This window comes from Sander vitreus, chromosome 9 (genome assembly GCF_031162955.1).
Source record: "Sander vitreus isolate 19-12246 chromosome 9, sanVit1, whole genome shotgun sequence".
In the NCBI taxonomy this organism is placed as follows: domain Eukaryota; kingdom Metazoa; phylum Chordata; class Actinopteri; order Perciformes; family Percidae; genus Sander; species Sander vitreus.
In genome coordinates, this window is record NC_135863.1 from 6,408,474 (window position 1) to 6,435,552 (window position 27,079).

Here is a 27,079-nt window from a genome sequence, read left to right on the forward strand (position 1 = left end):
GAACCGTGCCATCCCGGTCCAAATAGGTTACAGGTTCTTGCCACTCTGGGGGAAACCGGCTGTTTCCAGAGGGAAATGTCAGAGAGAAGTGTTTTTTTTATGAATATTATATATAATCTTCAATTTTATCACTAAGGCTTGTTTGGATATAATATATAGTTCTGTTAAATCTTATTATATACGTCTAGTATATCAAAGCTGTCCCCGAGCAATTCTGAGAAGTTTTCATGATTTCATGATTCAGTGTAACAACTGCCAGTGTCATTCATATACTGATCAGCATTCACGAGGTGCTTTGCATTGACTATTTATGGGTAAAAATGGGCGTATACAGGGCGGGATAAGAGGCTGATTCACGTACACACACTTGTAGGTAATCTCTGATTTATAAAGGGAACATTGCTTACAGATGTGCGTACACACGGTTTTATAAATCTGACTTTTTTTTGGCGTACGCCATTTTGGGCTCTTGGGCGTACGTACACTTATAGTAAGGATCCTACACACAGTTTTATAAATGAGACCCCTGGTCACTGAGTGTAAGTAAAATATTTACTCTCCTTTTAGCTCTGGCCTTCACCAACAGCTGTGGGAAATATCTGTCTCTTTAGCTTCTTAATGCTCTACTATGTTCACCAGCTAGTCGCTAACATTGTCTAATGCTTGGTGCTGGCCACGTAGCATACAGGGGGCTTTAGGAAAACAGCTGTCTGCTGCAGCTGGGAAAAATAATGACAATGAAAAGTTGCTGACCGTAAAACTAAAACAAATGAGCCAAAAGAGGGTAAAATGCTCCACGGAGCTGAGGGAAACTACTGAGTCAGGTAATAATTTTGTCTGCGAGTTTGTCACTGTGTGCGACTTCTTTTCTCATAGTTATCTGCTCCATTGTTAAAATGTTGGATTAGTGCTGCTTTAATTCCGTTCAGTTTGATTTAATTAAACCACTGGTGGAATCTGTGACAATAACAGCACAGTTCTAACATCACATAGTCACAATGATAAATAACAACATATATATATATATATATTGAAAGTCTAGTAGGCTTACACGTAAAGTCAATAGGTGTTGTCTACAAAGAAGTTTAAATCAGGCCTCTACATCATTATCTACAGCTACAGGCTTTATGGTCCATAAATATGAAGTAAAGCAATATATAACTATTGTATTAGGCCCACTTATATCAAATGACCAATTCAGCAATTGATATTTGCTAAAACTTAAGAAGAAACAGAATACTAGATTCTGATTCTTTCCTCATATTCAGTTATTTAAGGACTTTCTTCAAACCCATTTTTACTACTATTATGTAACTTTATAATGTATTGCATGCTGTTTATCATAACTGCTCTATTCAGAATGATGTGTGTGCCATAGTCTATATTTTAGCAGAGACGGAGGTGCTTGAATTACCCCTCTTGGTAAAAGGAGTTTAAATGTGCATAAATAGCTGACAGTAGCTGAAACCCAAAATACTTAAAGAGCCATAGCACCTAATTTAATAGCTAGGAAACTGAGAGCAAAAGCTTACACCACAAAGAGCAATTTAGCAACCTTAAGTGGAACTTTGACACAGGAATATTTTATCGTCAGGATTATGCTCTTGACACAAACACGACTTTATTAAAAAAAAAAAAACATCACTTCTAGTAAAAAGGAAAATGGGAACAAAGCCAATAGCCACATGAAGCAGTAAGATTTGTCAACACAGGTCACTCAAGTAATCAAATAAAAGTATAGAGGAAGACATTTAACTGGAAAGAACTGTGCAATACAGAGGCATTGTTAACAAGATTTATCATTTTATCAAAAGTTCAACTATTTGGCTTGGAGTCCTTTATGTTCATCTCTAATATACTGTCAGGTTGCAGGTTGGCAAATAAACAGAGATTAGCTATTAATACACAAGGACCAATAGCCCCATGTGTCTGATTTGTTTTGTGCAGCACAAAGAGGAATATAAATCAAGAAGGAACTTAGTACCAGTATTAGCAGGAAAAGTTAGCAGGGGGAGAGGGACTGACAAATGTGATGCAGTACAACCTATGGTCATCTCAGATATTGTCAGCAGAACATGTGACTTATTTTTGTTTTCCTAAACTTAGTGGACTAGTCACAGAGGCTTAGACAGTTTCTACCTCTAGTCGATAATCGTTACATTTACAGGGCATTTATCAGGGCATCAGGTATTAAAGTGCACTTGCATGTCTTAATGTTGTAGTAATGTAATTAGTTTGAAAGACATGGGCATTTTTTGGAGCCTCACCCATACTAGGGACTACGAGGATGTCTCAGCCAATGTTGTTTCTACTTTGACCAGTCTTTAAAAAAAACTGTACCCCTTTTAAAGAGATGCTTATCGAAAATAGAGATATACACAACAGGAAGTATATTGGATACAAAATGTAATTTAATTAGACTAACAATCCCTACTGTTAAAGTAGAGCTGCTACTGATCCCATAGACATCCAGTAATGTAGTATTTTCAGGGTAATATACCATTTAGTATAAGTTCAAATTGCACCTAAAATAGTAGCAGTACATGTTAGTTCAACTCAGGGTAAGTGGATAAAAAGGGAAATCGCCCCCCAAACCAAACTCTCTTTAATTTAATTTAATTTAATAATGGTGTCATGCTATTGTAGCGGTATTGTCCGCAACATCCGCGGCTCCTCATGTAAATAATGTCGTTGCATAGTTATGTCTTTTTTTTGCTGATACAATGTGTTTTTGAACTGCTGAGCAGACTATTTTAAGACAACAGGGTCAGCCCATTAGCCAGTACTTCAGATTGATGTTGAATGTGAAAATTATCGGGCGAGACTTTGCAGGCTGTGTACAAGCCAAAGTCTGGCTGAAGGGAACTGTGTGCAGAGAAGTAGCAGTATTGAGACATTAGAGTATAATACTGAGTCTGCTGGAGCTCCTGTGGGCCTAATGCAGAAAAACATTTCAGTCAGGAGCTGAAACTTAATACGATTTATATATGCTTGCTTTCTTTTGTTCTTTCTTATAATCCAAGCCATCTTTTTGTTTAGCTGTTCATCCTGTGTTTAATTTGAATTTCATAACTTCCTGTGGAGAGGTAAATGCTCACCAAGGTTACATGTGTGAAAGAGTTTTTTTTTTTGATTTGTAGAGCAGAGTGCCCTGCCTCATAATTGTCTTCCTTATTGATTTTGGGGGCATGTGGGGTTGGAGTAACAGAAAAGCTGCTCTGTCTGAGTTAATATTTGTGTATGAGCATAGTCATCTGTATAGCCCCAAGTATATTTGATATTTGCAAGTGCACATCTGCGTCTTAATGTGTGTGTGTATGTGTGCTCCTGACTGAGTTGTCCTTCCGTGATGCTGTGCCATTTTACTTCAAAACCTGATTGGTCAACAGCTGTCTCTGCGGGCGGTATGATGTCTTTCACTCCAGGAGGGCTTTTAACGTGTGTTTGGCTGGTGTGTATGTGCATGTGTGCGTGGTATTTCGGTGTTTTTCCTTAATCACGAGTATGATGCTCCCAGGCGTGCTTTCTTTATTTCTCTCAGAGGCACATACAGTATATACAGCACACACACACACACACACACACACACACACACACACACACACACACACACACACACACACACACACACACACACACACATTCAGAGGCATATAAATCAGCACTAATTTGCAGTCTTTGAATAGACTAATCTACTAAGAACACAATAGGCTAATTAACATAGGATAAACCTCACTTGCCATTTGACCACCTGTACTTATACATCACTCACACACACACACACACACACACACACACACATGCATACATATAGAGAAAAACTAAACAGGAGGAGGCAGTGAACCAGTAAAATTACTTCTAATTCAGAGTCTGTGATGGAAATACTTTTAGTTTCCCCTCTTGGGCCACAACAAGGATTTAACAGCCTCTTTGACTGCTACAATATCCTACAGATTTACCTGCTGTTTCTTCTGCCATAAACTGGCTTTGGTTTTGTTCATTGGTGTTGCGTTGGTTGAGGAGGTGCAACACTGCGGGGGAGGTGGGCGCAGTGCTATCACAGCCTCCAATATGTCAAAAGTAATTAGGCTGATCGGAGAGTATACCCTATTATGCACGGACGGAGAGGTGTGCGCTGCGCGCTGTTAATTAGACTGATGAGTTGATGCACTCTAATAAGCCCAGTATAGACTTCTTCTCTTTTATGTAAACTGAGAATTCACAAGGCATGTTGATATGGTTTGGTTATGCTGTTTTTATACTTCTGGACAAGTGGTTTGTAATTGTACAAAGATATAAAGAGAATTGAAACAAGTCACAAGTCAACAAGTCAATTAATCGTTAATCGAAAGATAATTAGTTAATATATAAATAAATAGTTTTTTTGCCAAAAATGCCAAACATTTGCCGGTTCAAATGTAAGGATTTGATGCTTTTATTTGTCCAATATGCAAATGAAATGTCTTTGGAGGTTGCAAATAAGTTTACGCTCGTTACCTTGTGCTTAACGGAGCATTTTCACTATTTTTGCCATTTTCCGTGTCTGCGTTACATGTTTGAAACGTATGTTTTATGTGGTGCTGCTGTGATGGCCAGGACACTAGAAAACTTGGAGCATGTATCAATAATGTAAATGATCGTTAGTTGTAGCCCAGAAAAATGATCAGACAATTGGTCAGATTTTATATTTTTATTCATTTATATTTGTTCAATATAAAATAAAAGTTGAATGTATAAAAAAATACTGTAATACTGTATGCTAAAAGTGCATGAATATGCCTTTAACACCCTGTTTTTGAACCAGAAATATGGTGGTATGGCTGAGCAAGCTATTGCTCTATTCTTTAAGCAAAGCCCTATATCAAATCCCTTCTTGCAAGACTTTGCTGGAAGGTATAGCTTGGAAGACTACATGAGCTATTCCAACATCTCCTCTGTCAACATTGTGGATTTCTCTCTATATTACCATTTTTCTATTTAGCCTCATTTTTTTTTACCCAAACTTCAAAGACATCTGAACAGGCAAAATATGCATGGCAGAAATAAACTGGGTTTTTATTCTGCTCTGGGTCGGTGTTTGAAAATCTTTGTTGACAACATGCCACTAAATGCACTGAAGCTACAAATTAGATAGTGACAATTGTCACCGTTTGAATAAGCTTTGGTCCAAGATTTTGATAGTTGACTACATTTTCGCGTGACAAGGATTTCATTTTTCCAAACGACCTTCATTCCCAAGAGAGAACTGCAAAACTGGGTTCTGCTGTAATTAGGCTCGCTCGCTGGCAAAAAAAAAAAAGGAAGCACCCAAGGTAGAGGTGGGAGATAAAAGACAGGGAGGTAGAGTGAAGGAGAGGATGAAGGTGGGGAGGATGTGAGGAGAAGGGGGTGGGGGGCGAGATAATGAGAGGCAGGGTGACAGAATGAAAGAGTGCAAGAGGAGAAGAGCATGTCAAGAATCAAGGGGTGTTGTTTGCCGGCGGCTGCCTGGTGGTGTGATGTCGTTGAATCTTTTCACCTTGATTATTACAAAGGGCTCTGTCAGGGTCTGTGTAGTCTATATCCTTCACTTTCCACTTCCGGGATTGCTCCGGTGCCGCAGGAAATTCCGCCGGATGCATGCATTTTCGCTGATGTTCGTTTCCTTCCGTTTTCTTTGTGTTGGAATTATAAACTCCGGTCGATTTATGTCGACTATGGTTAAACTGCTCCTCAGATCTCTGCAGGGTAAATCCAGGCAGCTAGCTAGACTATCTGTCCAGTCTGAGTTTTCTCTCGCATGGCTATTTTGCAGCGGCTCCGTGCGGCGCCCAGCGCCGCCCAAGACGATTGTGATTGGTTAAAAGAAATGCCGGTTACACTTTACTTGAAGGTATCTACATAAGAGTGACATGACACTGTCATGATCGTGTCATAAACATTATAAACAAGTCATTAACGTTGATGACATAAGTTAGGGTTAGGGTTAGAGTTAGGGTTAGAGTTCATGTGTCATGACAGTGTCATGTCACTCTTATGTTATGTTATTACGCTTCAAGTAAAGTGTTACCGAAATGCCAATAAACCAGAGCACGTTTTTCTCCCATCCCAGAATGTTGTGTGGAGTAGCCAGACCCTCCTCCGCTCTGCAGCGTGTGGATGGTCTGGCAAAGGGAGACTAGGGTCTGTGTTGTCAGCATGCCACCCTACTTATGTCGGCTTGAGCTTCTTAGCTTGTCTGCTTACTTTAGATTTTGCATAGAGCAGTTTAGTTCACCTACACAAGTAACGTAGGAGAGCTAAAAAAACTAAATGTTTAAAAAAAACAACCTGAAACAAGGGCACATTTAGTGTTTTAGCCTTCTGTGTGGTTCAAGCACAATTTTGGTTTTGGTCTCTATAGCTAATTTCCCCTTTCATGACAACTGTTCAGCGGGTGAATATTTGTATAACTCATCTGTTTAAATTATATTCAGGCTTAAAGTTCTGCATAATGAAGGGCCTTCCCCTGTAAGTGACAGGTGGGCTGCAGTCACAGTAAGCAAGCATAGGCTTTATTCAACCCGCCTATTTGCCTAGAAACCTATTGGTGGCATCATGGATACTACGTCCATATTATAAAGAGTCTATGGATATGTCATTATTAATTTAGTGTATACTTAGAGTAACCAGAGGCCTGCTCATTTGTTTAGGTTTATTTGTGGCTATTATCTCCTTGATGAAAGGGGGGGGAGGGAGGAGAAGCATTACAGAAAACAGTGTAATGTGGGGTTTTATGAATATGAATGACATGCATCACTATGCACTGCAGTAGTAAAGTTGGTGTCTGAGCTGACTATTAATTAAACTCATACCTGTCCTCTTCCTGCAGCTCCCTCGCTTCACTTCTCCCTCTGTCTCTCTTTTTGTCTGACAGAGACAGTGATGGATACAAGGACAGCGACAGCTGAGCTCGGCTGGATATCGTTCCCTGCCAACGGAGTAAGAACAATGTGCAAAGGTGTACTGTGCGTGTGTGTGTGTGTGTGTGTGTAGGTGTATACATGTGTGTACCCTTGGGGAAAGCAGTTTGAGTACACTTTACAGTGCTCCATTAAGAAGTCTGTCAAAATCTTAATTGCAGTTGCAAGGTGACACCAATTAACCGCTATTGATGCAGAATAGAATGGATTCCAATAGACCAGGGAGGTGTAGCTCACACGTGTCCACAAGAGACACATTAATAGAACAGAATAAAATAAAATATAGCTGAAAAAAAAAATACAATAGAATAGGGTCTTCCACCCACTTTATTGAACTCCTTGGTCTTTCTAAATGCTGGCTTGGCTACTAGCCGGTTACAATAGGTGTGTGTGTATGTGTTTGAGGTGATCGGCTCTAATTGTGATGAATGGTTGTCTCTCTTCAGAAAAGAACAAGGTAGAGGAAAGGAAAAAAAGTGAATGAGGTAGGGGATTGGGGAGGTAGGAAAAGAGAGAGACAAAATGGGAGGGAGGGAAAGAGAAAGTTTAATTTGTGTCAGGTCTTGGTAAACCCATTAATCATTTTGGCCTCTCCTCTCCCCTCTTCCCCTACTTCCTCCCCTCTCATTCATTACCCCCTGCCCCTTCCTTAAACACACACACACACACACACACACACACACACACACACACACACACACACACACACACACACACACACACACACACATTCCCCAGTGGGAGGAGGTGAGCGGTTATGATGAAAACCTCAACACCATCAGGACCTACCAGGTGTGCAACGTGTTTGATCCCAGCCAGAACAACTGGCTCCTCACGACTTATATCGACCGGCGGGCTGCGCAACGCATCTATGTGGAGATTCGCTTCACTGTACGCGACTGCGCCTCCATCCCCAGCGTCCTGGGCTCCTGCAAAGAGACGTTCAACCTGTACTACCTGGAGACCGAAAGGACGTTGTCACAGAGCATCAAAGGGGTGGAGTACTGGGCCAATGCTCCTTTTCTTAAGGTAATGAGTCCAGAAAAGAGGCAAAGTGTTAAGAGCTGCTGGTTCTGAAAGTATTGCCGCACTATAAATTAGCACTTCAAAGTAAAATATGGATGATAATCTCAACACAAAGACATCAATTTGTTTGGAGTTACCTTATGGCTATTGGATCAGCTGGGATCAGCAGGAGTCTGGGAATCTGACACCTGTGCAAATTCAGTACATTGGATTGGATTATCAGATTAGATTATCTGAAAAATGCTTTGTCACAAAGCTGATAGCGAGGATTTGTTTTTCTTGTTGTTGTCAAGTTGTCATTTCGGAAATTAATTATTTTCATAGGATAGGGACAATCTGCAATCCAGAAGAAAACACTGAAATGATCCAAAATTTATTGGATCACAAATGAGTTTATTGAACAGTCTACGATTTTTAAACTTCCTTCAGCTATTAGAACTGAATGCTTACTGATTGGATGTGTTTTCCCAGTGCTCTTTGGGATTCATAGTTGACTTCTCTCCTAAAAATGTAATGTACACAGTCTAATATGTTTGTAGTTTTTTCAATTAACCACATTTAATTACATTTGAGTGTAGTTTCACACTGTTTGTGTTGATGAATCAGAGTGTTAGAAACCAACCAAGTGTTGGACGTCTCCTAGCAGCCTCAAGTGGTGGCATCATCGAGGTTCATTGGGAAAATACCAAATTATGACTAAATTCTAAACATAACAAAATGATATGGTATATGATCACAAGTGCATTTCTCCAGTAATATACAGCAGATTCAAACATCACTTAGTGAATCTAAAATAAGAACCAAAGAACAGGGACAGAGAACCCTAGAAGAAGTTTGTTTATTTTCTTTTTCTTTCTTGCTTTCTTTTGCTCTTTCTATTCTTTCCTCTGTCTGTACGTCACTGTAAGGTGGACACCATCGCAGCAGATGAGAGTTTCTCCCAGGTGGATTTTGGTGGAAGGCTAATGAAGGTGAATACAGAAGTTCGGAGTTTCGGGCCGTTGTCCAAAGGCAGAGGCTTCCACTTGGCCTTCCAGGATTTGGGCGCTTGCATGTCTCTTCTGGCTGTCAGAGTATTCTATAAGAAATGCCCCAGCGTGGTGCAAAACTTTGCCTTTTTCCCAGAGGTATGGACCAGAACCAATTGAAAACAGTGGTGCTCCTTCTATCAGACTTTGGTGCAGCTGTTGTCCAAGATGTATACAGACATTTAAGTAGACATTTTTTTTATGATTTTCTGTGCAGACGCTGACTGGAGCAGAGTCCACCTCATTAGTCATCGCTAGAGGAAGTTGTATCCCCAACGCTGAGGAAGTAGACGTGCCCATAAAGCTCTACTGTAACGGAGATGGAGAGTGGATGGTACCCATCGGCAGCTGCAGCTGCAAAGCGGGTTATGAACCAGACAATGGCAACGTGTGTCGAGGTAAATCTGTGCATTAATGAGGCTGTGCTAGTTCTGTGCTAAAAAAAGAAAAAGAAAAATGAAAACGGCTGCAAATACTAAACTGCATCATAGCACATCAGAGATGATTCCATGTATGCTGAATTCCTTCTCTCTTTTAAAACCTGTTCTGATGACCTTGCTACAGCAAACACTGTTGCATGCTGCACATACATTTCATATTGTTGTGTAGCAAAAGCTAACGAGCCGGTATGGCAGCAAATCAATATCCAGCAAACATGCATGGTGCTAATAATCGACCATACCAAACATGCTATTACAGCAGGCAATGTCTCACAAAGCATCAGCAACAGAATCAAACAAAAAGTTTCAACCTTGATTTTTATATAAAATGTGTGCTTGTTACAAATAAGGTATGGAAATTATCTTTTGAACAAATGTGTGCATAGCATAGCAAAAAAATAAAATAAAGCTGAACTGTATGCTGAGTCAATTCTGTAGAAAATGCTAATGTTTTATTGTGTGCAGGAGAGTTTGTGTGTCATTTCTGGCAGTGCTAGCTAAATAATCACATGCATTTATACATTTTTGGATTTATTTTTCCCAAAGGTTGCAGCCCACGGTGTTCCATATGTTAATATTAGTAGAAGCAGACTTGGGTGAACATGGCACAGAAATAGCTACTCTATCTCTTTTAGCTTCTTTTTATATCTGGCCTCCTTCCCCATTTCCTCTCTGAAGTAGTACCCATCATTTCATATTCTGCCTGGAGAGTCTCATCTATTTTGTGTGTGTGTATGTGTGCGAGAGAGTGTGTGTGGGGGTGTGTGAGCATGAGTGTGTGATGTATGTACATACGGTGAAATGATAAGTGAGGCAGCTTCATCCCATGTTAATTAGTTTAGCATGTTCCAGCCAGATTAGTCTCCTGCAAATTAGTCCTGGACTGCCAGAGAGTGTCGAAGAGATAGAGGGGCATCTGGAATGAAGGAAGGAAGGAAGGAAGGAAGGAAGGAAGGAAGGAAGGAAGGAAGGAAGGAAGGAAGGAAGGAAGGAAGGAGGGAAGGAAGGAAGGAAGGAGAAGAGCCCTCCGAGAGATGGACTGGTAAGAAAATTAAAAAAAAGGACAGACCAAGGACAGAAAGGTAAAAAACTTTTAGAGATAAAAGAGATAGAGAACACATAAGGGACTGATGAATCGTATTCTATCTGTCTCCAGTGAAATACATTAAGTGTTAGCTTTGCCTTTGGTGTCATTGTCTCTTTTGCACAGAAATAATTTTTTTCATAATTGAGTGGGTAGAAGGTAAGCCAAACACAATTCATGGGAGACAGTGATTAAGGCTGACAATATTACTGTGAGTTTAGACTCGCTTTGCCAGACCTTCCTCCACGGAGGAGGGTCTGGCTAGTCCACACAGCATTCCCGGGATGGAAGAAAAACCTGCTCAGGTTTATTGGCATTTCTTTAAACCAATCACAATCATCATGGGCGGTGCTAAGCACCGGGAAAAGCCGCGGGAAGGAATGTTTTTTGGTGGAACATGTACGTTTAAAGGTTGTTTTAGTTGTGCAACAGAAAACGCAGCTTGGACAGATAGTCTAGCTAGCTGTCTGGATTTACCCTGCAGAGATCTGAGGAGCAGTTAACCATAGTCCTCATAAATCCAACGGATTTAAAATTTCCAACACAAAACAAAACGAAAGGTAATGGACTTCGAGCTGAAAAGAGTGAAATCTGGCGGAATTTCCGACGGCAACAAAGTCATCTTGGAAGTGGAACGTCGTGGATCTAGACTACAGTGATGTTGATCGCATTTCAGAAGGAATTAGGATGCAATTTGGAATTATTAAGGCCTTTGCTGTCAATCTCTAAAGAAAATATTGAGCTTGTAATTGTTGCCCTTGAAAAACAAAACTAGAAAGTAGATATGGCAAAACATTTTATCCCAATAATTTTATATATCATTATAGTTTTCATATCAGTTAATATATTAATATATATATTTTTGACAAAATAAACAAGTTTTAGAGAGATTTAAGTTTCCTTAAGCTTGACATTCCCTAGTAGGAGATTAACAACCTACAAAAGAAAATCAACACTTGTATAAGCAATGAACAGAATATCGATTTAAATACATAAATAAAAATCATCCCTCATTTTTTCATGGCTCCTATCAACACCATCTCTTTTGCCATTAAAAAATAACAGCATCTGTGATGTATTAATGGGGTAAACACATAGTGATGTTATAATTAGTTACTACTCATTCTTGGAGGTGTGTCTAATTACTGGTGAGACTTGTAGATGGTAGATTAACTTAGTTTGTGGTATTTGACAGAGGTTTCCCTCTTGTGTATATACTCTAACAGTATATATCATCATTTTCCATCGTGATCAGTGTTTATATTGTTCATATTGCCCAGCCCTACTAAAAAGTCTGACTGGATGTAAAGACAGACTCAGTCAACATGACTTGACACTTTCTGTGATGGCATGTCTACGTACACCTGCCTTGTGTGCTCTCTTCAAGAGTTTTGTGCTTAAACAGTAATTTAAGATGACGTGGGACAGAGTCTGTCCACTGAGCTGGCATCTTTTTGGTGTGCTCTTCTGCCAATCAGCTGATAACAACTTGTCAGGAAACTGGACTCACTATTAGAACAGATGGTTGTGTCACGGTTTCAGCAGGAGGACCCAAATGCAAGACTCTTTCAGGCAGATGTGCAGAGCTAACACACTTTATTTTGACTCTACAACTTACAAACTCACAACTACAAACGAACAGGACTCACAGGAACAAACAGAGAGAGATGAACCGACAAGAGACAAAGGAACAGAGGGGTGTAGAAAAACACAGACCAATGAACAGAAAGACAGAGGATTGGACAAGACAGTAACAAGCAACAGGTGAGAGCAGAAACGGAGGGAAACTAACAAGACAGGAAGTGCAGACCAAATAAGGGGATGGGCGGAGACAAAGACACATGACAGACAGGTAACCACAGAACACATGGAACACAGTAACAAGCACAAATCACAACACAATACACAAAATGACCACAAGAGTGGCACAAAGGCAGTCAGTCACAGCTGGATCCTGACAGGTTGCCGTGTGTGTGTGTGTGTGTGTGTGTGTGTGTGTGTGTGTGTGTGTGTGTGTGTGTGTGTGTGTGTGTGTGCGCGCGCACAGACATGGTGTCTATTTTGCACCAAACCAGCATATTGTGCAAACCATCCAGCAAAACTGGCTTAACATCAAAGTACAGTGTGTGTGTGTTTGTGTGTGTGTGTGTGTGTGTGTGTGTAAGGTAAACATATTCAAATTGACCCTCACTTCAAATGCAGCACTACAAATGTCAGCACCACCATTGAATACACAAAAACTACCCCTGCTGTGGACCCCGACAACGCTCTAAGAGATTTTAAAACCTGCAGCCTTTTACCACACATGCACACACACACACACACACACACACACACACACACACACACACACACACACAGAAGAGAACACAACTCTTTAGTCTTCAGTGAGCCTGTAAGCCAACTTTATACAATTGTCATCCACATGGTCGCTGTGTGACTCAAAACAGCTGACTAAAGGAACAGAGGGAATATATTTGTGTCCCTTTCTAACTCTTTCTTTCGTTCTCTGTAACTCTCTGCTTTCCCTTTTTCTATCCTGTCATTTCCATAGTTTTTGTGTTTTTGTGTTGCCATGCGTTCTTAGATTTGTTCCATTTGCATGATGGGTTTTCTGCCTCACTTCATCCTCTTCTCGACAAAATTAGATACATAAGAGTATGAGAATTACAGCAAATACATCTATACTACTTACTTCTGTACCATTACATTACTGTATATTTAAAATCTGACATTTCAATAACAAACACTCAACTAGAACTCCAACAATGTTTCTTTCTGAAAAGTTGAATTTTAACAATGGTACACTATTTATAAACTCAGTGACACCAAACAAATGTTAATCGATCAAAGTGACAATTAGCTTACATTTATTATTTGCTTTGTATCATATTGGATGCAGATGACGATGTTTAATCAGATTTTAATAAAGTCCCACTGTTGTCACGTCAACATTTTGGTCTATTCCTCCTTATGAACATATAACTGACAGTACACATGTACACACAAACATTCACATGTGGTGTTTCACATGTAGTTTAAAATCCTTAGCTGGAGAGAGAGCGAGAGAGAGAGAGAGAGAGAGAGAGAGAGAGAGAGAGAGAGAGAGAGAGAGAGAGAGAGATAACTACAGAGAGGTATCTAGAGATAACTAATAGAGAGGGAGCAAGACTTGTTGCCATGGTGACACACCCCATGTGTACGAGCAAGGTGAATAAATGACCTTGACAAGCCAGATGTCTATCTGCCTATTCAAGAACCCCACACGCACGCACACACACACACACACACACACACACACACTCACACACACAGGTACACGCATTTGACTCTCCTGAAGAGACAACTTCAAAGAAAGGTAGAAACTAACAGAAAGGGAAAGTGACATCGACAGACACAGTGACAAAGAAAAAAGAGAGGGTGTCCGACAAGGAGGGAGATTGACGGAAAAGTTGGCATTTGAATGAAATAATTATGAAGTAATTATGAAATAATAATTACTATTACATTTCAACTAGTAGTCCTACGTATACTTTGCAACAGGTTTAAAGGGCACGGGACTCTGAGGAGAGCAGCATTGGTCAGTTCATTCAGTTGGATGTAGTTGTAGTACAGTTGAAAACCACCAGAGCCTCTAATACAGTCTCATAGCTATTTACTTTGCTATTTTTCCAAGTGTTTGGGGGCATTTGTATGCCTTTATTACAGACAATCAGAGAACATCATTTCTATATATCTGTCTGAACCCTGTTTGGGTAGCCATCCTCTAATGTGTAAGCAAACAGTTGCTTTTACCGAACAACTATCATTCATTTGGAGTCGTGTTTCTGGCGCATCTAAGTCCAATATTCACTCTCATTTAGCTCTGTATGTGGTTTCGACCAACTCCTGAGGGAAATATCTGACTCTTTAGCTGATAAATGCTCAACTATGTTCACCAGCTAGTCTCTAACTGTGTCTGTCTGCTGTTTGGTGCTGTGCAGGTAGTGTACAGTAGTGTAAGTTGGTTTTTAGAGCTTCTTTGCTGAGAACAGCTGCCTGCTGCAGCCAAAAAAATTACGCTATGAGAGCGGTGAGATTGAACCACAATAGTAAAATTCAAGGCGGACAGCTAAACAATTAGCTGCAACTCATCAAGTATAAAATTGGTATTCTCAGAGAAACGGGGACTCACAGCCTCCCCCACACCACGCAGTAAGGAGAGGGCACTTAGACCTAAAAAGTGTGTAGTTCACTGATGTTACATAATTGTAAAAGTTGTGTAACGGTTACTCTATGCTACGATTTTGGGGTCAGCGATGTATAAAGTATTTGACAGTTAATACACGCTTGATCAAGTCCTGCAATATGATATGAAGTGTACTTCATATCTGAGAAGTGAGTAGTTTCTTCAAGCTCTGTGGCTCATGCACAATGCAATATGCAGTAAAACATGGGAGCAGAGAACAGCATCCTCCATTGTAGAACAAAAGCAACAGCGAAACCAAGAAATAAAAGTATAACATTTGAGAGTGAACACAATAGAGCAGTACTGCAGACAAGGGTTCAAAATGAACTTTTCCGTCCACCAGCCAAATAGCAAGTGAATGTTTGAATTTTACCAGCCACTCAATAGATTACCAGTGTGTTTTTGGCTGGTGAGTGAAGCAAATCTACCAGCCATTTGCATATTTTAGCAGCATTTGGCTGGTGGCTGGTGCTCATTTTGAACCCTGACTGCAGAAATAGTGATATTAAGAGGGAAGAATAAAAAACATCAGTTTCATTGTTCTCCTTGTTCTCTCCTCCATTACTCTGTCTTTGTTTTTCTTCAGTTTTGAACTAAATCTGCCTTTAACGTTTGATTAAGTGACACTCTGAGGCTCTTAACTCGCTGGCACTTTGTCTCATTTACTTCTTTCACTCAATTCATGTTATTTTTCGGACTCGTAGTTTGTAAGGACTCTGTAAAAGTCTGTTTTTGCAATCCTCTGCCTTCCACCATAAATCTGTGTTTGCACTTACAGCATCTAAAGCATCTTTGAAATAAAGTGAACATTCATTACAGCAGAGGCAGGAAAAACAAAGTGCTTTAAACTAATCAAACCTGTAGAAAAAGGAACAAAAAAAATTGGTTTTTTCCTTAGCCTTTTGGCAGAGCTTTTATTTTCATGCTAATTTCTCATTTTACACCTCTCTGTTTACCTGTTTGGCTTTTTATTTTAGCTGTAGTCCTAATTCAGAATGTGTTTGCCCTCACCAAAAAGGCAAATCCTGTGTAAATTAAAGGCATGTGTCCTCTTTGATACAAAGTACTCTGTTTTAACATGTGATATATTTAACTTCAGATGTATAACCATGTAATGTTGTAATGTAATTTAATTAATTTTGTGATTCAAAACGTTTCACCTTTAGCTTTAAACTAGATGTAATACTTTGTTTTGTACTTGCTGTAAGTCACACAGTCAGTAGTAGTAGTGCTGCTGTGGTATGATGGCAGCGTTTCTGCACAAATTGGAGTTTTGAAGAGTTTAATTGCTAACCTACTTGCAAATGTTTAATGGCTAACCTCAGCTACTGTACTATCAAAATGCCTCAAACAAGACATGTAATATACTCTAGCCTGAATGAACATAAACTCTTCCTACACCTGAACAGCTGCCAAACTGTCCTTGGGTTTTATTTGAGATTTAAACCTACTAAACGAAGCAGCTGCTCTGAAAGCTTTTTCAGATTTCACCCGATGCCCTGCTTTGTTAAATATTTGTAAACTCTGCTACCATTTTTGGCAAGGACTTTGAAATTGTGATTTTAAGAGACACGCCTTGTTAAATAAATATTCCCACCGAACTCAAACTGATCAGAAGCACTATTTCTAACATAATGTGCTTATTTTGTTCAAAGAGCCAGTACAATATGATTTGTACATTTAAATGAGACAATAGCAGCCATGATTCTAGTCTTTAGCATTATATTCAGTTAAAGGTCTAGCTTTATTGGTATTCATTATTTAAGCCAAAAATTTAAAAATGCAACAATTGTTTTGGCAGACCAGCTGGGAGAAAGGGGATGATGCATACATCTTTGGCATCTCAGAAACTTATTGTTTTTGGATAGAAACTCTACAGAGAATAGGGTCAATGGGCAGTTCTAAGGAACTCCAGTAATGGTGATAAGTGAGATCCTTTTAATTAATTGTTTTTGAAACTGTGTGAAGGTTTCCTGAAACTTCCCCCTAAATGAACAGATGAGCAATGCACAACACAGAGTTATAACTTGCTACTGTAGTGTTGGAAGTTGGAAGGTCATTTTGTAACAGGTGTTATATGGACATGATCCAGTGGAGATAACTACAAAGGCTCAGAGATGTGTAAATGCTTTAAAAATAGGTGCTGTTCTTCCTCAAATTTAAAGCTTTAGTGTGTAACATTTTGATATTAATGAACGTACGTTCCTCAATATGGCTATGCTCAGAAGAGTGTGTCGTCCGGTGACTTTCCCGCGCAGAAGCTCGAGTGAAGATAATTACCTCTTCTGAAGAATCCATCGTGTTTTTTTAATCCTCTGTGTCCTCCTTGGCTACTAGCAACTGTTTGAGGGAGGGGTGGGTGCACGATCACGTAAGGCTTGTATCATGTGGACGCGCCGACAGTTTTGTTGTCATTATGTATAAGTCCTTAAGGGGAGACAGAAACTACACACTATAGCGTTAAGGCTGCAGAGGGACAAGTAACAACACCTGCTGTGGCATTCACATTTAATGAACTGAAAGGGAGGACCTTCAAACAGGCTACTAAACAATGTAGATGAGAAACAGGTATCCCCTTAATCTCACTGCAGAAGTGACACCCTGAATCTGACCTCCAGTTTCAGCCTTGTCTTATCCCAAGCAGACTGCATTGCAAATGATCCAAACCGGTGTATACAAGCTGAATAACAAGCATGTGCTGTATGCTCAGAACAAGCTGTTCCTGGATGAATCATCATCTTTAAGAATTCATGTATGTGTTTCATGTCACAAAAAATAATTGAGTTAATATGTATGGACAGAAACAACTCTGGCCCAGTTAAAGGAACCAGAGAAATGAAACCATATTCTACACCACACATAATCAGTGTGATGCTCAGTTTGTGGTAGTACACAAAATAGTTTTGTGTATCTTGCCTGAACAAGATAATGTGCTGCAATCCTCAGAAAGCACCCTTCTGTGCTCTGTCAACCTTAAACTACCAGTAATAACTCCACTGGTATAGCGTCTTTCTAAAATGCCAATGCCAAATGTCTTGCAATCAATACAAACAAAAGGCGCACAATCATAGCCTATTTGTGGTGTTTCGTTCATGTTCAGGAGGCTGAGTTGTGCATTTTTTTATGTGTTCTCTCTCTCTCTCTCTCTCTCTCTCTCTCTCTCTCTCTCTCTCTCTCTCTCTCTCCAGCTTGCCCTCAGGGGACCTTTAAGTCGTTCCAGGGGGCCGGATTATGTAAGCAATGTCCGCTCAACAGTCGCTCCACCATCGAGGCCGCTACCATCTGCGGTTGTCGCAACGGCTATTACCGTGGAGACATGGACAAACCAGAGGACATGTGCACCAGTGAGTCGGTCTCTCTCTGTCAAACAAGCACACACGCAAACAAAAATACACACTCTATAAACATCTCAGTTATGTAGCTGACTATGGTAATGCTTCAGGGGCACCGAGACCGTCTTGTGAAGGCAGACTTTTGGACTGAAGTTACCAATGGCTGCATATTACAGCATGTCCGTGGTAGGCATTGGCACTGACAGTCCAATATCTCATCATTGAATTAAAGGCCAATATCTGCTTTAATTTACCATTACAGCCCTAATTTCATGCACCTCATTCAGAGCGAGTGTGAGGCAATGTTCCCGTCCTTGTTTGGGGATTTGGGGAGCTATAAGTAATAACACTGCCACACTCCTCAGGCTTTTCATTGAAGTGAATATGTGTTTAGTGTGTCGAAGAGGCTATATTGCTATGCAAGATGAGGCACAGAGTTTGAAAAATGCTGCCTCTGTGTTCCACAGAGAGATGGTATAAGTAGGTTGAGACATGAATCATTTTGGACTGTCTCTGTAGCTAGTCTAAAACTGTGAAACTGTGTGTGTGTGTGTGTGTGTCTGTGTGTGTGTGTGTGTGTGTGTGTGTGTGTGTGTGTGTGTGTGTGAGTTTGTGCACGTCCTGGTGACCTGGATACAACTTCATGTTTTCTTTAAGGCTAGAAAAGCTCTGATTCATTTAATGGATCATTATTTTTTTTGTTTTACATTCATGAATGAATTTGCAACATTCCAGCCCAGATTACCAGACCCTCTCCCCTATGTCAGCACTGGAGGATGGTCTGGCTGCACCTATTTTCATTCTGGAATTGGGGGAAAAAAATGCTCTGGCTTGTTATTTTTATTTAAACCAATCACAATTGTCTTGGGTCCCGCTAAATCCCAGATGCAGTGAGGATGCCCTTGCAAAATAGATAGCGGAGATAGCGCAAAGGTAGGCAAATTTCTTCTGAAATAGGCAGCCAATGGCAGACATATTCCAACAGTCCACATCTGGTGAGTCAGACTACATGAAAGGTAACCCAAAAACTATGGAAATTTCTCTCAGTGTAATATATGCATCATGGCTGTGAATATTGGCCAGGCCCTAGATAATATAAGATATACTGTATTGTCTTGGGCTCCAAGTTGCTGCATCACACAACACACTTGCCAACAATGTCAAAATGCACATATACACGCATGTCATACACGCATACAACATAGATCCCATTTTTTGACAATTTCCGGTCATTAGATAGAATTACTAGTAGCTAATCTTTTGATTTCATGCTTAAATGACTTACTGTATCTACTATCTATCGACTTGGTTTGCTTTGTGCTCACCCACCAAACAAACCGCACCAGAAGCACATCGACTTTTCAGGAAGTCTTGGTCCAGTTTCCCAGGAGTTCGAATGATAGCTTCCTCTCCAGTCTATATAAACCGAACCAAAAGGTAAAATGCACCAGAGGTAGTTGTGAAAATAGCCTTAGAGGCATAGTCAGTGTTGTTGTAAAATAGTGACATAGTGATCCATGAAAACATCCATAGAGGCAACAAATGAAGTGATTTGTCACCCACAGATTTCTTAAACTAAAACCTAATATTATTATTATTATATATTGTTGGGGCTACATGCTGCAATATTTGCAATTCCTTTACTGTTATTGCAGTCAAACTCTGTCGCTACTGATCATCTATTGCAGTATATTACAGATGGAACATAAAAAAGGAATTTGCCTCAGTGGTGAACACTTGGGAACAATTCTAGGATTAACCTATTCTGTCAACAGAGGAAGCACATGAAAAACCTCACCTCAAACAAGCGGTAGCACACTCTCAAATTGATGCTGACAGAAGAAGAAAAATCAACTTTCCCAGTGAAAGGGTGTCAGGTGTCAACCTACTCATCCTACACAGCTTTGTGAATTACCTTGGTACTTTCAATTCAAGGGCAAAAACAAATTGAGTCACAAGTGGGTTTTTTTTTTAAACACAACAGCAATGAAAAAAAAGAGTGACAACTCTGAAAAACTGTGGGATAGAACTTCAATATAGGAAGAAGCTTCAGTTTATTTTTATTTGTTATAAACTCAATCCAATATAAAATCAGATCAGAGAAATAGAAGAGTGAGAGAGCAGTGTGTGGATAGTTGTCTGACATTTAATCATTCCCTCAACTTGCCTCATGGGCTGCAAAGGTGTGTGTGTGTGTGTGTGTGTGTGTGTGTGTGTGTGTGCGCGTTTTTTTCGAAGGGTATTTTTGTGTATAGATCAGATTGATACTGTGAAAGCCACTTACAACATAGTGATGAAACTCAGAGGGGATTGGAGACTGCAGTACAGATAAGTCTTTGAAGTGAAGCTATTACTCTTGTTGCAGCAGTAAAAATGGTCAATTTAAAGCTGCGGAGTGCGGAACTTACATACAAATGTATGTCTGTTACATTCAAGCCCTTGCCAAACGAGTTCACACAATGCTGATTAAGCCTATCGCCGCTAGGGAAAGCTCTCTGTATTTTACAGAGTTGTGGTGTCGGTTTCCCGCACTGGCACAACGGAAGTTATGCGTTTTACGTCGACAAGCCAGAGCTAAAAGGGGCAGGAAGGGGGGGAGACCATAGCGACTAGGCGGCTGGGAGTTTGGCGGAAGCTGTGGCGGCTACCACTGTATACAACATCACAGGAGTTTATATATAGAAGACAAAACTGTAGCTAGCACTACTTATTTTGTAGCGTCGAAAGAGACATGTAGCTTTTGCTCTGAAGTAAAGTCAATGAGTAGCTATTAGGCGCGATGTGCAACACATTAACACATTACTTTAACTTACTGTAATTGAAGCTTAATTTTCATTCCGCTTACCTGTTGGTTATAAATCACTAAGTAAATAGCCGTAACAACCTTCTACAAACACTGTTTTGCTGGAATACACTTTTCTGTGGCGGACAATAGTCTACATTTTTGGCATAGATAATTACCTAATCTAACGACTCCATAACTCAGCCTTTTCTTTCCCTCTGCCCTTATTTGCTCAGATAGACTTGAAGAGAGTGTTCCCGAGAAAAAAATGCAGTGAGCTCACCTGCAGGCATACATCATAAGCACGCATTGACAGTCTGTGTAATTACTCTCACTGCCGCACAAGGTTTAAAATGACCCCTTTTCTTACATTTGTGAATTTTAATGTGCATTTGCTGTGGACTTTGTGGTTGTCTGACAGTGTCAAATAATTATGTTAAGTATAAATACATTTATAAAATAAGTATTTATGCTATTCAGATTAAAATTAAAATTTTGTGAATATCTGTGTCAATTATTGTGAGAGTATATTTATGAATGCTTCTCAGATTCTCTCTCAATGGGAATATTTCTAAGATTGTGCTTCTTTAGATTTTCAACCTGTCACTGATTGTTAGCACTTTGATTCTGCAGCCAGGCTGTAATACACACATACTGTATGCATATTCCACAGGGCCATCTCAGACATTTCTTAGGACTCTGATGATTAAACATATGTCGAGGTTGAATATCCATTTCATTTCATGTTCCGACATGTAGTACGAGTGTGTCTGTGTGTGTCGCGGGTCTGTGATGTGTGAACAGTCAAGGAGAAGTGAACATGCTAGGTTTAACCTTGTGAAAACTCTGGGTGTGCTTTTAGGACTCAATAGAACACACTAAAAGCCAGAGTTTTTCCCCGGATCAAAGAGATGAGCTGACAGAAAAGAGAGAGAACCAGCAAGAGAGAGAAGCTGGCCGACCAAAGAGTGACAGGAAAAAATATTCTCTGGCTGGCAGTGAGCCGTTAGCTCACCTTCTGGCTGTTAGAGACAGAGTTGGCTGAATTCCCCACATCTGTACCAGCAATACTGGTCGGAAACTGCAAATGGAAGTTCAATTTCAATTCGATTCTATTTGTAGTTTCAAATCATAACAGAAGTTATCTCAGGACACTTTACAGATAGAGTAGGTTCAGGCCACGCTACAATTTACAGAGACCCAACAATTCTCCCAAGAGAAAAAACTTTTTACAGGCAGAAACCTTGAACAGAGCCTGGCTCTAGGTGGGCGGTCATCTGCCTCGTTCAGTTAGGCGATGATGTCCTCATATTCACAGGTCAGTGTGCAGAAAAGTGTCCAGTTCTTTCTTGACCAGAGAACTCACTCTAAGTTAAGATGTGATTCGTCTCTTTTTCTGTGCCCGTACTTTAATGTAGATTATAATCCTGGCAAACAGGGTGAAGCAAAGATTCTTCTAATTCACAAACTGTAGTATTCTGTAGTAGTAGTATTCTGCTTCATCAGATCTTATGTTTTGTATGTAAAACAGGCCTGCAACTAATGTTTATTGCCAGTATTGATTTATCTTGAAATTATTTTCTTGATTAAAGGTGGAGTCAGCGATTCTAATGCGATACACTTTTTGTCAATTTGTCAAAAGCAAGCACAGCTTGCTTAGCTATAAAATACTAGACATCCTGTGATAATAAAAACATATCCATATGGAAGTCATTAGTAGGCACTGCGTAATGAAAAAAACTAATTATTTTCTCAAGTCCTTACCATAATGAAGTTTGATTGCATCCAGGTGTGGAGCACTAATTTGCTTTAAATTGACAGACTCTGAAACAAATCTAAATGTCAATCCCTTAACCTCCTCATCATCTTTCTCTAGGTGTTCCTTCAGCTCCGCGCAACGTGGTCTCAGTCGTCAACCAGACATCGGTGCAGCTGGAGTGGCACCCCCCACGTGACACTGGGCACCGTGACGACATGTCATACAACGTTTTGTGCCGCCGGTGCCACAGTAGCGAGCGCCGGGCGTGTCAGCCATGTGACGACAGCGTGGTATTCGTTTCAGACAAGCAAGGGTTAAAGGAAACAAGGGTGGAGATCAGCAAGCTGCGGGCCCACACACCTTATACCTTCGAAATACAGGTTTGTCCATTGAGCAGAGAGACGTTTATTCAGCATGCTGTTTAGTGTTGTAATGATATATTTGAGTATCACATGCTAACTGCCTTTAGGCTTGAGAGGTGTCTTGAAAGTTAGCTTTTCCCTTCTGTAGTTACAGACTGATCTCAATAAGTGGCGTATGTATGACATGCCAATTCGTATGCCATTTTGGCGTGTTATCAAGACGCATAATTGCTTTATAGCGTGTTTATCAACGCCGTTTGGCCTCCATTGACTTACATTACCTTGCGATTGCGTGTCAATTTACGGCAAAAATAACTTCCGCACGTTTTTTAAACTAATGTATTTCAATAAACCCAACCGTCCTGTTCTTCTTTTCCTAAACCCAATCAGTCTGCTGTACACGGCGTAGACATACACGCGGATAGCTCAAAATGCATACAGATAACATGCCACTTGTGAAAGTGGCGTGTATGTTTACGCAAAGTCATGATGTCCCGTTGGTAGTTATGTTTGGATTCACAACAGTTGATGAACATGGATGGCTACCCAGAATCACAGCCAGAAAATTTGTCCAAATGTATCAAAGATCTTTAAAAAATTTCACATCCACTGCTTTTCTGCTGATTTGTTCAGATTTTCTTCACAACATTCATGGCTACATACATGATTCTTCATAATACTGTTGCCTCCTCATAGCTCTAAAGCTATGCAGCAGGCACAGTATTGACAAAGAGACTCCTTTAAAGCCTACAGACGTAGAGTATTTCAGCAGAGAATTTCTTTAATCATTCACACCACTAGTTACACAATGTCGAAGACAGTTACATTGAAATTTAACTTTTTACATCACTCTTAACAATATAAAGTTGCCCCTTAAAAAATGTAGTTATACTGACTGAAAACAACCTTGGCGCTTAGTGTGTTGTCAACTCTTAATATGCAAAAAGCTGCTATATTCTATGCTCAAGGTTACTAAGGCTACATAGATGCTCGCTGACATGGAGGCTTTTATGCACAATTTCCATTTATGTCATGTTCTCTCAAACTACAAGGCCACACTGATGCCTATAAAGCCACCACGATGGTGGACCTTCAATCTTCTGCTATTGGCCGCCTTTACCATCAAGGCCGGTTGTCTAAATCAAGGTCACCTGCATTGTAATTGTTAAGGGAAGGAAGAGTGTTACCTACTTCCCCCATTCAGTCCTCAGTTATGAAATCTCATCTAATCTAAATGTGGCAAAATCTTTGTCAAAGTCCAGTGAATGTATTAATAATAAAATATGATTTTTGTAGGAATACAACATATATGGTTCATGATTGCTACTCAATAAATAGCCTTAACCTATGAGTTGATCCATTTTGAAAGCAGTCTGTTGTGGGACGGACAGATCAATAATGATGTATGAATGAATGACCAAAACACTGACCTGATTGTGAAAGTATTGATTGTAATTTGATGTGTTTACTAAAGGCAGCCACCATTAAAGACAGAGCTGAATATACTTTGAGATATCCATCAATTTTTTTCCATCCATCCGGATTTTGACAAAACTGACATTTTTTAATCCTCAGAAACTCAAGGAAACACAAAATAAAAAACATGAAATGATAAAGAAACAATATAGAATTAGAGCGTGGAGTAAGCCATTAAGCTAGCATCACTAATTACCATGCCTTTGTTTAATGATTTGCTGTGACTGAAGACATTGTTTCGACCGTCAAAATGATTAACTGAGCTCATGACAAACAATATGTGGCAGCTAATTAGGCGGTGTTTCAAACGCACTCAGAACCTGTTAATTGTGTCTTCATTGGTATGAGAAAGATTGTGAGACTTAAAAAATCACTGAAATGAAAACCATGTCATTGATGCTGATAATTGACTGTGTGTGGAATCCCTTCCCTAACAAGCGATTGTCCAATTATAGCTTAGCAACCGTAACTCAGCGGGGCAGTTCTTGATACACCCTATATAAATAGTTTTACATAGAAAAGCTTGACAGTCCTAGCAACAGTAACTATAGGGGCTAATGTCTGTAAGGTGGAATAGCTGACCATTACACTTTTTACTCTACAGGCAGTAAATGGAGTCTCCAACAAGAGCCCTTATCCCGCCCAGCAACTGTCAATCAACATTACAACCAATCAGGCTGGTGAGTGGGGAGTGCAAAAGCTGTGTGTGTGTGTGTGTGTGTGTGTGTGTGTGTGTGTGTGTGTGTGTGTGTGTGTGTGTGTGTGTGTGTGTGTGTGTGTGTGTAAGCGTCGGTGTGATTGTGTGTGTCAGCATACCCTGGGGCACAGTGGATTATGCGAGGGAGGGATGGCTAGGGGGATAAAGGAAATTGAGCTACAGCTTTTTAATTCATAAAACATGTTATAAGCTTGTCATTTCTCTCCCTCTGTCTCCCTTTCTCTGCCCCCTTCTCTGTCTTTCCTGCACATCCACAGCTTTCATCCTCTTTTCCTCTTTCCCTCTGCCTCTCTCTCTGTTCTCCTTTTCTTGCCTTTATCCCCTCCCTGCCCTCCCCTCTCTCTGTCTTTGACAGTGTAATTCTTAAAGACTATAAAGTGAGCAGAGTTACTGCTTCATCAATACTTTATAGAGACAGACACAAGTGATATTTCCACTGTTACCCAAATTTAGATTTAAAAGCTGCTTTGCTCTGATGGAAAACACATCATTTACCTCATCTAGAGCAACCCAGGGTCATTCCTAATCGAAACATGATCCATTGTCATCCTGCCACTTTCTGAGCGTTACCGCTGCCGGATGCAAAACTCTCTTATCCCTGAAATCTTTTAGTACTCAACAAAATCTGATTTATTTTCAGGTTGACTGCACTGAGGGGTTTAAATTATGCAATAGGTTTTAGCGTATTTCATGGGACCTTAGGTTATGAAACTCACATAATATATAGAGAACCCTGTCAAATGTCAATCGTGTCAAAATAAAAAATGACTAAGGTTTTTAGGTGACAGCTAGCACACACTGTCAAATTATGACTACAGAGGGAAGTATTTGGCGCATGAAGTGTCACAGCTTTTACTGAGGATCATTGCAGTCCTCTGATGTCCTGATAAGTCAGCTGTGTAAGATGCATACACTCTGAATACATCAATTAGAATCCCTGTGTATTGATTCCTTCTTCTCTTTACTGTATGTGCTGTCAAGTGAAGTACAAATGATGAAAACCATCTCATAAAAAGATCCGGGAGGCAAAACCATGAAATACATTATAGCCAAGAGCTTCTGGTTCCTAAAATTATGGGTAAAAATGCATTGCAGACATAACTCTTTGTTCCCCATCAGTGACAAGTGCAGTAATTTGTTTTCATGAGCCTGGATGAGGAAACATTTTTCTCCTTTGGGTGTAAATAATCCTTGGCCATATGTCATTACATTACACACTATATTTCCATATTTATGGAGTTTAAGCATGCTCGCAACTGCATAATTGATTGTGTATATGTGTGTGTGTGTGTGTGTGTGTGTGTGTGTGTGTGTGTGTGTGTTTTAACAGCTCCCTCTGTAGTTCCCATAATGCACCAAGTGAGCTCAACAAGCCGCAGTTTCTCGTTGTCATGGCCACCGCCTGAACAGCCCAACGGAATTATCCTCGACTACGAGATACGATACTTTGACAAGGTAGAGTGGGATGATAAATGTCTGTGTGTGTGTGTGTGTGTGTGTGTGTGTGTGTGTGTGTGTGTGTGTGTGTGTGTGTGTGTGTGTGTGTGTGTGTGTCTCTATCATAGATGGTGTTGTGGTCACAGACAGTAATCCATTACAGTCGATCAAACAAGGGAATCAATATCAACTACATCTAAGTCATCTATTATCAGGACTCACTGAGAAGCAGCAACAGCCTCACCTCAAATACTTTAGCTCGTAAGTAATACTCCTGCACACTGTCTCACTTTAGCTGGAATGTTTATTTAGGGTTTTTAGGTATGCTATATGCAAAAGAAGTCACAGCAGTTAATTATTTATTCATAGATAAATTGGTAAATTAACCAATCAGAGAACTACAAAAAATTAGGTCAGTTGGTGAATGAAACACCTTGAGGAAACATATGCATTGCCATCTAGGTAA

At 40.0% G+C, this 27,079-nt stretch overlaps 1 protein-coding gene across 1 annotated transcript in view; it reads left to right on the forward strand.

Annotated features, from left to right (window-relative positions):
- Positions 1-27,079, forward strand: part of LOC144522872 (ephrin type-B receptor 1-like) — an 84,685-nt gene that overhangs the window by 25,529 nt on the left and 32,077 nt on the right. The window contains exons 2-9 of the mRNA XM_078258119.1: positions 6,896-6,960; positions 7,680-7,970; positions 8,876-9,094; positions 9,213-9,393; positions 17,936-18,091; positions 22,738-23,000; positions 25,063-25,138; positions 26,507-26,631. Of these exons, the coding sequence (XP_078114245.1) occupies positions 6,896-6,960; positions 7,680-7,970; positions 8,876-9,094; positions 9,213-9,393; positions 17,936-18,091; positions 22,738-23,000; positions 25,063-25,138; positions 26,507-26,631 (1,376 nt within the window). The remainder of the gene's footprint in view (positions 1-6,895; positions 6,961-7,679; positions 7,971-8,875; positions 9,095-9,212; positions 9,394-17,935; positions 18,092-22,737; positions 23,001-25,062; positions 25,139-26,506; positions 26,632-27,079) is intronic.